The 12305-nt window shown below is 47.2% G+C and overlaps 1 protein-coding gene across 2 annotated transcripts; it reads right to left on the minus strand.

The window, feature by feature from the left end:
• Positions 1 to 1621: 1621 nt before the first annotated feature.
• CFAP107 (cilia and flagella associated protein 107) lies at positions 1622 to 11992 on the minus strand. 2 transcript variants are annotated; one of them, XM_004272414.2, is made up of 4 exons: positions 11653 to 11992; positions 6938 to 7051; positions 3255 to 3432; positions 1622 to 2026 (listed from the first exon to the last, which is right to left on the minus strand). In XM_004272414.2, the coding sequence occupies exons 1-4, from the start codon at positions 11764 to 11766 to the stop codon at positions 1842 to 1844; spliced, it is 591 nt and encodes a 196-aa protein (XP_004272462.1). In that variant the 5' UTR covers positions 11767 to 11992; the 3' UTR covers positions 1622 to 1841. The 2 variants fall into 2 exon arrangements, with proteins under 2 accessions (XP_004272462.1, XP_049552123.1); XM_049696166.1 differs by lacking the exon at positions 6938 to 7051.
• Positions 11993 to 12305: the final 313 nt, after the last annotated feature.

Genomic DNA, 12305 nt, shown 5'->3' on the forward strand with positions numbered 1-12305 from the left:
GGCAGGGAGAGCACAGGCAGGTCACGTGGGAGTTGGAATGAAGACGGAATCCTTTGAAAGATTTCCATGATCTGATTAAGAGTCTCACACCCACTGTCATGGGTGCCTGGAGATAATGTTGTCCGTGGACAAAGGAGCAAGAAGGGAGAGAGCACAGCCTGCATGCTGGCCTGGACAGAGCAGTCGGGTTGGAGACCCACAGAGGTGGAAAGACACAGGAGTCCCCATAGCCTTGGCAGTTTACAGGAGGCTTGAGGGTGGCCTCCAGAGGAGGAGGGCCGCTGGAATGCTGATTGGTCCACTGGGGTCTTGTTCTCTTTACGGTGATGGGTTGCTATGACCTGAATGTTTGTTGCCCGTCCCCTCCTCCACCTGCCACAACCAAACACACGCACATCCCACAGATTCTTCCGGTCACTACAGTGTTAACAGCCACTTTTTAGACTCTGTGTGTGTGTGTGTGTGTGTGTGTGTGTGTGTGTGTGTGTGTGTAAGGTCATGGAACGCTGACCACGTATGGACATCCATGGGCTCTGGGATCCACTCAGTCCCACCTCCACCCCTAACAATTGTCCCTCCACCATCTCAACTGCCTGGAAAGGATTAGATGGATTGAGGGATTTTGAGATGGGGGATGACGCTGGGTTATCCAGTGAGCCTCACATAATCAGAAGGATCCTTAGAGAGGGAGACAGAGAGGAAAGAAGATGCTACACTGCTGGGTCTGGAAATGGAGGAAGGGGACACAAGCCAAGGAATGTAGGTGTCCCCTGGTAGCGGGAAAAGGCAAGGAAAGAATTGACCCCTACAGGGAACCCAGCCCCGAGAATTCGCTGTGAACTTTTCACCTCTAAAGCTGTAAGGGAATAAACTTGTGTTACTTTAGGACAGTGAGTTTGTGGTATTTGTTACAGCAGCAATAAGAACTAGTACACCACCTTTCTGGACCTTTAACAAACCTGCTGAGCTCCTTCTCAACTCGAAGCCTCACATATGCCATTCCTGCAGCCTGAGCCACCCTGTCCTCCCTCCCACCTGTCCCTGCACCTGGCTCATCCATCTCAGCATTCTAGTCTCAGCCTAAATGTCCCCTCCTCAGGGAAGCCCTCGCTCACTAGCTCATGTCTCCATGCCCCCATTACTGCTCTCATGCACCCCTTTAGTTCAGCACAACCCCAGTGATCTCCCTTATGACCTACTGGCCCCCAAGGTCCTCACTTCTGTAAGCCTGTCCCCCAACGTCACCCTCTCCTGAATGCAGGAAAGGGATGCATTCACATCCCTTTCCTGCTGGACAGAAGGCTGTGAGGCCAGAGGCTGCCTTGACCATGGCTCAGTGGATGTTTGTGGGGTGAATGGATGGTGCAGGAGGCATGAGGAGGCCAGCTGGCTCCATGCCAGCTATCTCTTATGTCTTCTACCCACCCTTCCTCTATTCCGCATTCATCATATCACTCATTCATTCAACAAACATTCCTGGAGGATATGTACCGAGTTGTGAGAACTTGGAGTCATGTTACCTCTCTGGGCCTCAGTTTCCCCTTGTGTGAAATATGGGAACTTATGGGTTCTTCCAGTTACTCTTGACTTTCAAGTCTGTCTTCTGCACATACATGACACTCCTTGTGTCAAAGGGCTTTATTTGTGGGCTGGAAAAGAAAGGACCTGTGGGTTTAGAGGAGGGGTAGAAAGTATAAAACACAGACCATGATTCCAAGGGCCGCTCAGATCGGCTTGATTTAAAATTCTGGAAGTATGTGCAGCCGCCTGCTGTCTGGCAGGTCCGACGGTGTGGTGGGTCTCCACGTGATTCCACCTGTGCTGTGATGGGGTGGCAGTTCTCAGGAGTGTGGGACAGGCTGCAGGCGATGGGGAGGCCCCGGAATCGCATGCTCCCGCTGAGACGTAGCACCAGAAGGTGGTCTGGGGTAGGAAGAAGTGTAAATGCTCTCCCTCCGGGTGGCCTCGGGTGATGGGAGCCATCTCTGCTTCAACTGCTCATAGAGTCCGTAGTTTGTAGGGGGAGCTGCAAGGCAAACCAGAGTCTGGGTGAACAGGGCTTAGAGGAGGAGGCTAGTGTTGATGGGACAGGAGAATGGTTGGTTGGACCCTGCAGGTTCTCCCAGGCTGCCGTACCAGGGAGCTAGGCTGGCCGTGCACCAGAGGGGAGAAGGAGGCTTGCAGGAGGGTGGTGGTCCTGCCAACCCCCCGAGAGCCTCAGGGTGTGGCCTGCTCCCTGTGTACCTAGGAGGGACCAGACACTGTGAGAAGCCTTGGAAAATTCAGCCCCATGACCTGATTGAAAGTGTGGCCCCATCAGTTCCTGGATAATAACTGCCCCACCCCAGTAGGGAAGGAAGCAGCGCGAGCTTGGGAGAGTGACCTTGAGAGAAACCCTTGCAAAGTAATGCCTTGTGACAAGCGCTCACTCTCCACAAAAAGATAAGTGCAAAGGATAGGGGCAGCTTGAAATGTAAGTCAGATCAAGGCACTCTCCTGGTAAATCTGTGCAAAGTCTTGTTACTGAGGGAAGGACAAAGTCCACACTCCTTATTGTGGCCTGTGAGCCCCTACCTGGCCTTCCTCTACCCCTGCTTAGCAGCTTTGTCACTCGCTCTTGCCTCCCCTGGGATGTCCTTCCCTCCAATTCCTGCACAGCTCCCTCCTTCTCAGTTCAGTTATTTCCTCCAGAAAGACCGTCCTTTTTCATCCCATCCCAACGAGAATCAATATACCGGCCTCACTTTCTCTCCGCTACCCGTTTTCTTTTCTTCATACCACATATCCCGGTGCAGTGCACTGGATCTTACGTTATCTTATTCATTAATGATGTCTTCTGTGTCTCCTCATGGGGGTGTCAATTCCCTGAGGGCAGGACTTCCTCCCTATCTGTCACTGCTGTGTCCCCAGATGCTACAATAGGTCATGGTACCTGGGGATTACTCAGTAGTATTTATGAAATGGATGATGGATCTGAGTGTGCAGTGACGCTGCGCCCCACCACCTGTGCTCCAGGTAAACATGGTGCTGCAGGTGACAGTTTCATCACAGAGCAACATCATCCAGCAACACAGGGAGAGGGCAGGTGGCCTGGAGGTAAATAGGACTCTTTCCCTATCTTCTCATTCTAATGCTTTTCTGGAGTCTGAGTCACCTGTGAGGTTCTTCCGCACCAGGTGGGCACACCTCAGCCCTATGCAGCTATGAACCCTTTAGAGCCCAATAAAGGAGGCGATCCTGAATTATAAAAATACCGAGAAGGGGGAAGTCAGCTTTCTCTGGGAGCCACAGCAACCTATGTCTATCCCACGTGCGGAGCTGGGGCAAGCTTGGGTTATAGTTATGCCGGTTGTAATGGTCGTCGTACGTGCTGATCAGATGGTGACGCGAGGGCTCCTGGTGGTGGGTGATCAGGTGTTTGTACGGGAGCCCCTGGAAGGACAGACACAGGGCACATGTTACCAATCAGACGAAGGCATCCACCTGGCTGTGGCTGGAGACAGAATCTGCCCGCCATGGAGATCTGTGGTGCTGAAGGAGAGGGGTCCCCCATGGGAGTGTGGCTGCCTGAGCCCTGGGAGCCACCAACAGGAAACACACTTGTCTGCCCACCATGACGCAGTTCACCTTCAAACACACATCCCACCTCAGCTGCAGTCAGCTCTCTGCGTGAGGAGCTCCCAGCCTATGCCAAGACAACTCATGCCGAGAACGAGCTAGGGGGATGCAGTAACATGAAAGTCAGGATACCCAGCTGAAGAGGGGAGTCCGGGCCATCTCATTGCATGCCCTGGTGATCTGAAATTACCCCCTTTGATCTGTCTCAAGTCTCATCCTTCCAAGCGCCGATTTCCATGGCAAGTGAAGGATGTTAAGTGCCGAGCCTGACGTCTGCACCTTCTATTTCAATCAGTTACTATGGGAAGAGTCAGCGAATGCTCCGTAAATTGCCTTCTCCTGCAAAGGATTTATGTCTCCCTCAGCTGGCAACTCAGGGAGTGATTTCTTTGGTGGGGAGTTATTTACAGGGAGAAGGAAGCCGTGTTCTCCCGACTCTGGGACGTTTGCCTGAATCGGTGCTATTCCTAAGAAAATCCTCTTGGCCCTAAAAGGGAATCCTAGAGGACTGGGCTGATTTACAGGGAAGATAATGTGGATTTCCATGCTCGTCCTCTTGTCTGGAGTCGCGGGGAGGTCTGTGCCTACTACAGCCCAAAAACACCGGCTGCACCGAATATTTCAAGTGGTGGTTCCATGAATCCGTCAGATCACAAGGCCAGAAGGAGACACAGGGGGATGGGCACAGACATTAAGCAGGGGTTCCCAAGGTCCACATCACCAGGTGTCTGGAGTATATTTCCAAGGTCAGGGAAAGCAAGTCGGAGGGGTTCTCAGCTATCTTGACCATGCACACAAGATTTTTGTTTTGATCAGGTACGGTAAGCTGACAGACATAGAGACAACTACCTTTGAAAGAAGTCTATCACTTACAATTCCCAAGAGGAGGGGGCATGTCACATCGCACAGGACCACATGGGAAGCACAAGGGTCAGTCAGGAGGCAGAAGGACTGAAGATAGAACATGGCCCAGAGCCTTCGTTGCGCTTTCCAACAAAGGAATGGGCAAAGCAGGGTAGGCATGTTTGAGAAGTGTAGGATTGCACAGTTTGAATAAATTCAGGGTGTCTCTGGTTGTCACTGCCTGGGCCTGGAATGGGGAATATTGGCCTCGCATGTGAGCATTAGATAAAGGAGGTGATTGGAGGGATGGTCTCTGGATTGGTTGGTTTGCATCTGAAAGGCATGATGGCAGGCAAGGTGTTTACTGTCCCTAGGAATTAGCTAACCCTGGGAGGGGCAGCCTCTCCAGGATGAGCAAGACCCCTAAAATATCAAAGTAAAATACAGAAGATAAAAAACATGATTAAAACACCTGCCTAGGGGATAAAAACTCCATTGATCCATGGTCAATTGGAAGAGCAGTTGCAGCATTTGCCAAAGGGAGGAGAGTAAAGTGGGGAGGGAGATGGAAATGGAGACTGTCCCAGTAGGGGAGCACAGGATGGAGCACACAGAGGAGCCGACAGAACTGAAGCAGTGATGTGGAAGTGATGCTGTGTCCAGTGTCCTCAGCACACAAACAGGCTATTTGAACAGAATCCCTAGAAACAAATATCCAATTGCTGGGTTCTGTTTTGTGTATGTGTTGGAGGAGGTATCTTGATTTTATCCAGGCTCTATGTGTGTGTGGTTATCCCTCATCAGGCTTTGTGATGGGACAACAAATGTCTTTAAGAAAGGGCACCAAGGGGCTCCCCTGGTGGCGCAGTGGTTGAGAGTCTGCCTTGCTGATGCAGGGGACACGGATTCGCGTCCTGGTCCGGGAAGATCCCACATGCCGCGGAGCGGCTGGGCCCGTGAGCCATGGCCGCTGAGCCTGCGCGTCCGGAGCCTGTGCTCCGCAACGGGAGAGGCCACAACAGTGAGAGGCCCGCGTACCACAAAAAAAAAAAAAAAAAAAAGGGCACCAAAGGTGTATTGAGAGTTAGGCTAAATGCCTCATGTACATTGATGGTTAGGGGATGGTTAGGATTGTGGGTTCTAATTTTGACTTCTTTGTATTCAAATATGTTTGTGTCTTCAGTGCACACTAATGCTAATGGTTGGCAGCACCAAAGCATCAGCACGGTCCGAGGACCATGCAGTGCGACCCAGATATGACAGCACAAACCAGAGATGCTGTCATGGTCCAGGGATGCTAGCACAGAACTGAACATCTGGCACTGTTTATACTGACATGAATCCCCAAATGCAGAAGTTGAAGAGTCAACTCTGGCAGGTGGTGAAAAGGGATCTGAGGAGACTTTTTGCTTGATTTCTTGATGTGCTGAGCAGCCCCCTGTTCAGTCCCTTACCGACAGGCTACACAGCTTCAGACAGGACACTCGCCACCCTTGGGCACATTTTATCTGAAAATGAGCGTGCTGAGCTGGACAATCCCTTGGGTCCCTTCCAGCTCTAAAATGCTCCATTCTGAAGGATGTCCATCCCTCATTCTGTGCCTCCCTGCCCCCACCCTGAATTTAGGCAAAGGTAGGGTTGTGTGGGGTGGGAGTGAGGGGACAGAAATCACCTCTATGAGCAGCAGGCTGGCAGAAGAAATAACTTGGGGGAACACCCAGATCATGGTGGGGACAGGGCATAGTTGTGCACCCAGTGGGTGAGCACCTACAAGCTTATTCTCTCCAGGCTGAACCTGGTGGGAAGTACCCATGAGAGTTGATATAGGAAGAGGCTTTCTCTCCTGTTCCTGGAAGGGCCAGGATCTCTGAGCCTCTGGAACACTCTCACCTAATTTGATAAATGTCTCTAATGCCTGGTCTTGGGCGTGGAAGGCATGTTCTGAAGTTGCAGTGCCCTGCTCCCTGTTCTGAAAGCCTGGAACACAGCCACACTCACAAACAGGCACCCAACAAGTGAGAGTTCACTGAACAGTCCTTGACTTTTCATACAAAAGAACAGGACGCTTGGGCATAGCTGCTACAAACACTGTTCAAACATCACCACCACTTAACTTTTGGAGTATTTTGTGTGATTCCTGACTACATTCACCTTAATTGAACACTTACCTTTGTTTGTTTCCCATATTCTTTGCCTGCACCCTGTTGGAAAAGTGTGAAGGGAGGGGGGAAATGGCCCAGGAAAGTGCTGGGATACCAGCCAAGGGGAATGCTACCAGCTTGAGATTAGATTGACATCTGTCCACCCAGTGAATAAGGGTGAGTGATATTGGCAGCCATCTGGCTGGGGAGGGTACTTAATGAGGTTACTCCTGAGTTTCTAAGAGGGAAATGGATCTAGAAAGAGTCTGGCTATTACTGTCTCCTGAGCATTGGGAGGGAGTCAGGCCTGAGTGGGGGGTCCCGAGCCCTCTTACCTCAACTCTCCTCTTGCTGTACCACCTGGAGGTCTGGTCCGGTTTGTGGCCTGGGAAGGGGATATACTCTTTTCTATAAATGGTCTGGGGTGTTTTCTCAGTGGCTTTGGTGAACTGAAAAAGACCAAATATTCAGGACAGTTTCTGTGATGCCCCTTCTCAAACTTCTGCTGCATGCCCTCAGCTCCCAACCATTGGAAGCTGGGCAGAAAAAGGGTAAATATGGACCCCGGGCATCCTGCACAACACAGGCTTAATTGTGCCCCCCTCCCTTCCAGTACTTGAAAAGGAGTGTGCTCAGGGACTTGGCAACCCCCCAAGAGCCCTTGGGAAAGCTGTTTTGGTGTCATCTGACCATATCTCATGGTCACCCCTGTTTCTGTTCTCTCCTCTCTCTCCCTGCTCCTCCCTCCTGCTTGTCTCCTCCCTTTCTTTTTCTCCTTTGTTGCTCACTCTTCCCAACTCTACTCTTTCTTTCCCCCATTATATTACATTTTTGTGGTTGATTTTGTTTTGAAATTCATTGTGGTAAAATATGCCTAATAAAAGGTACCATTTTAACTATTTTTAAGTGTGTGGTTCAGTAGCATTAAGTACATTAACAGTGTTGTGCAACCACAACCACCCTCCATTTCCAGGACTTTTTCATCCTCTCAAACTGAAACTCTGTCGCCATTAAGCAACGGCTCCCCAATCTCCCCTCCCTCAGCCCCTGGCAACCATCATTCTACTTTCTGTCTCTGTGAATTTGACTACTCTATGTACCTCAGATAAGTGGAAGTATAGAGTATTTGTCTTCTGGTGACTGACTTAGTTCACTTAGCATAGTGTCTTCAAGTTTTATCTACACGGTAGCATATGTCATAATTTTCTTTTAAAGACTGAGTGATATTCCATTGTATGTACATGCTCCATTTTGTTTATCCATTCATTCGTCATTGGATTACATCTACCTTTCAGTTCCTGTGACTAATGCTGCTGAGAACATGAATGTGCAAATATCTCTCTTCAAGATCCTGCTTTCACTCTGTTGATAGTGTTGATAGAGTTCTTTGATGCATAAAGTTTTTAATTTTGATGAAGTCCAATCTATCTATTTTTTTTCTCTTGCTGCCTATGTTTTGGGTGTCATATCCAAGAAATCACTGCTAACTTCAAGGTCATGCAGCTTTTCTTCTATGTTTTCTTCTAAGGGTTTTATAGTTTTAGGTCTTGTATCTAGGTCTTTGATCCATTTTGAATTAATTTTTTAATATGGTGTGAGGTAAGGGTCCAACTTCATTCTTTTGCATGAGTATGATGTTAGCTGTGCTTTGTAACAATCTATTTTAAATTGATCCTAACTTGCCTTAACTCAGTAATAAAAACTCCACTCCTTTAGAGTTCTGCCCTCTCCCATTTTATGTTATTGATGTCCCAAATTACATCTTGATCTACCATGTATGCACTAACATGGATTTATAATTATTTTTATACACTTGGGTTTTTTAATCATGTAGAAAATAGTGGAATTACAAACCAAAATTATAATAATAATGGTTTTTATATTTGTCTGTGTATTTATCTTTACCAGAGGTCTTTATGTTTTCATATGGCTTCAAGTTACTGTCTAGCATTTCTCCATTTCAACTTCTATGACTCCCATTAGCATGTCTTGTAGGGCAGCCCTAGTGGTAATGAACTCTCTCAGCTTTTGTTTATCTGGGAATGTTTTAATTTCTCCATTTTTGAAGTAGAGTTTTGCTGGCTAAAACAGTATTCTCAGTTGATAGTGGGGTGGGGGTTTTTGTTGTTACTATTTTTGACCCCTTTAAATATATCACTCCACTGTCTTCTGACCTGCAAGGTTTCTTTTGAGAAATCTAATGATAATCTTATTAGGGTTATCTTGTATGTGATGATTCATTTTTCTCTTGCTTCTTTAAAGATGATCTCTTTTTCTTTGACTTTCAACAGTTTGATTATAATTGTCTCTGTGTGGGTCTCTTTGGGGATTATTTTATTTGATCTTCATTGAGCTTTTTGGATTCGTAGATCCATATCTTTTCTTCCAGTTTGGGAAGTTTTCAGCCATTATTTCTTCAAATAATCTCTCTGCCCCTTTCTCTCTCTCTTTTATCCCATAATCTGTATACTGGTCAGCTTGATGAAGTCCCATAAGTCCTTGGGATCTGTTCACTTTTCTTATTCATTTTTCTTTTTGCTCCCTGGACTCAGTAATTTCAAATGATCTGTCTTCAAGTTCTCTGATTCTTTCTTCTGCTTGTTCAAATCCACTGTTGAATGTCTCTAGTGAATTTTTTTTCAATTTAGTTACTGAATTTTTCAATTCCATTATTTTTGTTTGATTCCTTTTTATAATTTCTATCTTTCATTAATATTCTCATTTTGCTTGTATATTATTTTCCCGATTTCATTTAATTCTTTGTCCATATTTTCTTTTAGATCTTTAAGCATATTTAAGACAGATGGGGTTTTTTTTTTAATTCTTTTAAATTTATTTACTTTATTTATTTATTTTTGGTTGTGTTGGGTCTCAGTTGATGTTGGTTGGCTTTCTCTAGTTGCATCCAGCAGGAGCTACTCTTCATTGAGGTGCGCAGGTTTCTCATTGTTGTGGCTTCTCTTATTGAGGAGTACAGGCTCTAGGCATGCGGGCTTCAGTAGTTGTGGCATACAGGCTCAGTAGTTGTGGCACACGGGCTTAGTTGCTCTGCAGCATGTGGGATCTTCCTGAACCAGGAATCAAACCCGTGTCCCCTGCATTGGCAGGTGGACTCTTAACCACTGCACCACCAGGGAAGCCCCTAAGACAGGTTTTTTAAAGTTTTTCTCTGGTACTTCCATTGCCTGTGCTTCTTCAGGGACCATTTCTGCCACTTTATTTTCTTCCTTTTAGTGGGCCATCTTTTCCTGTTTCTTTGTATGCCTTATGATTTTTTTGTTGAACACTGAGCACTTGAAAAAAACAGCCATCTCTCCTAGTCTTTGCAGACTGGCTCCACTCAAGGAAAGTTCTCCACTAAGTAGCAGGGCATGTTCTGAGCCTTGGAATTGGCCAGGTATGAAGGTTTAAGTTCTTCTCAGGACTTTTCTGAACATGAGCATGCATCCTCCTTAGGCCTCTGTGTGTGTGTGTGTGTGTGTGTGTGTGTGCGCGCGCGCGCGCACGCGCATGCATGCGCACACTTTTTATTTCCCCTGTGTACATGGCTGCTTTAAAATGCCTTAATTATCTGAGGAGTCTCTTCCTGGCTTCTTCTCAGAGCCTTCGATGTTCTGTTGCATTCCTCTACCTATAATTTCTTGCCCCCAGACATTTGCAAGTTTGTAGTCCCCTGGCAGCTTTCATTAACTGTGACCACTGCTGCTTTTCAAGCTCTTCCTAGCCTAAAATATGAACTACCCACTTTTCCCTGTCTGGTCTCTTGAGTTAGGCAGAACAGAGACCAATCCCTCAGGCAGCTTCCAGACAGGTTACAATGTTGCTCCACTCCCTCTGGGTTCCAGGGAGGGAGCTGGGAGCTGAGCCACTGCTTCCCCCACACTGCACCACACTGTGCTGGGGAGGGAATGCAGAAAGGGCAAGTAAAAATGCCATGGAATCTCCTACTATTTTGAATGTGGCTTTTTCTACTGGGCATTTGATTTTTTGCTATAGACCTTTGTTTTGCAGAGCTCCCATATAGTTGTTTCAGTTAGGCTATAGTTGCTTTTTAAGTGTTTCCATGAGAGAACAAGGAACCTGGAGCTTCTTAGCCTGCCATCTTTCTGACATCACTCCAACTCTGCTCTCTTTATGCAATCTCCTCTAGGCGTTGGACCGGTCCATAATATCCCTGGGTACTGCCTTGCCCACAGGAGCCTGAAGGGACTGCTCACCCAGTCCTTCTTGCCCTTGGATTACACACCCCTACTCCCTAAACAAAGCCAAGTGCAGTCAGGGCTAAAAATGGCCAAAAGCCACATCTGACCAGAGGGGTGGTAAATGTTCATGTTCCCCCATGAAAACAGCCTTTTCCAGTTCTCAGAAATCACCATCAACCTTCCCCGCACTTGCATCAAAGCTGCCAATTCTATCTCACCCTCTTTCCCTTGCCTATTTTCCAAGAAGACGTGAGGATGTCTAGACGTCTCTGCAGAAATTTAAGTGGGTCAGTCTTGATTGCCACGAATGAAGATATTCTATTTTAAGTAGGTCAATTCAGGCAAAGTATTTTGTGATGACCTTTAAGGTACATGGGAACACCAAAAGCCCATTTGTTCTGCTTTGAAAGTGAAAGCTGAAATGCACAGGCAGGGCAAGGTTGCATAACAGGTGCCAGAGAACAGCAGTTCATCCCTGGACATCAACACAAGGAGTGTCAAGCCTGCCTTGGCAGGTAACACATCCTGGGAAGGGCCAGCCCAGGGAGAGCAGACATTCTTCAAATCAAGGTGCAGTGGAATTAGGGACAGGGAACACTGGGTGCCTAGAAACACTCCACTGAATATGGAACTGCAAGGCACAACCATATTGACACCTGTGCTATGAGGTTTTCAAGATGTAATAGGGACCTTGATGATTGCTTGAACATAACTCCTCTATGTATAGCACAGTGCCACCTTCTTAAGATGCAGTCGCCTATGGCCATTTGAAAATAATAATGTCCTAACTCCTCCCTCTCCCTAGCAGGTCTCCCTCTGAGCCCTCTGTCCACCTCCTCTTTTCTTACCATCTTCCTCTCCTCCAACCAGTTTCCAGTGAGCACTCTGGTTGAATACTTGGCCTCAATCTTCCAGCTCGGAGTGGAGAATGACTGTGGACTTACTGCAGTAAGAAACTGCATGGTAAGGATTTGCCCCAAGCTTCTTTGACTTAACACAGTTTAAGGTTTCGGGGGTGGGAGATGTTATGAAGTTGCTGAGTTTGGGATGCCTTTTTTTTTCTTTTCATCAGTCAAAAGGAGTGGTAGTAGATGAAACTCTACTAACTTCACAGAATAAAAGGGCCTTGAGAGTCCACTTTCAGCCTCCAGGGAGAGGTGATGTGATCTTGGATTCCCTACTGTTGACTGTCTCCATGGTGATAGACTCTGAGTATAAATACTCTCCTTAAGGGGGCAGCTGATTCTTCAGGAGCAAAATTGACACCACAAAAGCAAATCAAACCAACAACAATCGCCACAAAAGCAGGAGGCAGAAGGACCTGGTTTCTATGTCACCACCTGATAAAAGGCATCATCTTTGCTGCATTTTTACAACTAGAATGAGTTGAGATGATCACATTCTACTACTTAATGAGTGCTGATGTGCTAGGCCCATACTGAGACTTTTACATGTACTCACCTGTTTAATCCTCAGAGCAGCTCTATGAAGCAGGTGCCAA

This window comes from Orcinus orca, chromosome 1, assembly GCF_937001465.1.
Source record: "Orcinus orca chromosome 1, mOrcOrc1.1, whole genome shotgun sequence".
NCBI classification, from domain to species: domain Eukaryota; kingdom Metazoa; phylum Chordata; class Mammalia; order Artiodactyla; family Delphinidae; genus Orcinus; species Orcinus orca.

What these genes read in the sequence shown, in the direction of transcription:
- CFAP107 (XM_004272414.2), bottom strand. Translation starts at nt 11,766, where the DNA reads ATGCAGTTTCTTACTGCAGTAAGTCCACAGTCATTCTCCACTCCGAGC. An exon ending in ACAGCAAGAGGAGAGTTGAG is followed by an intron (nt 3,433 to 6,937) that starts GTAAGAGGGCTC and finishes CTGTCCTTCCAG; the next exon opens with GGGCTCCCGTACAAACACCT. An exon ending in AGCTGACTTCCCCCTTCTCG is followed by an intron (nt 2,027 to 3,254) that starts GTATTTTTATAA and finishes TTTGCCTTGCAG; the next exon opens with CTCCCCCTACAAACTACGGA.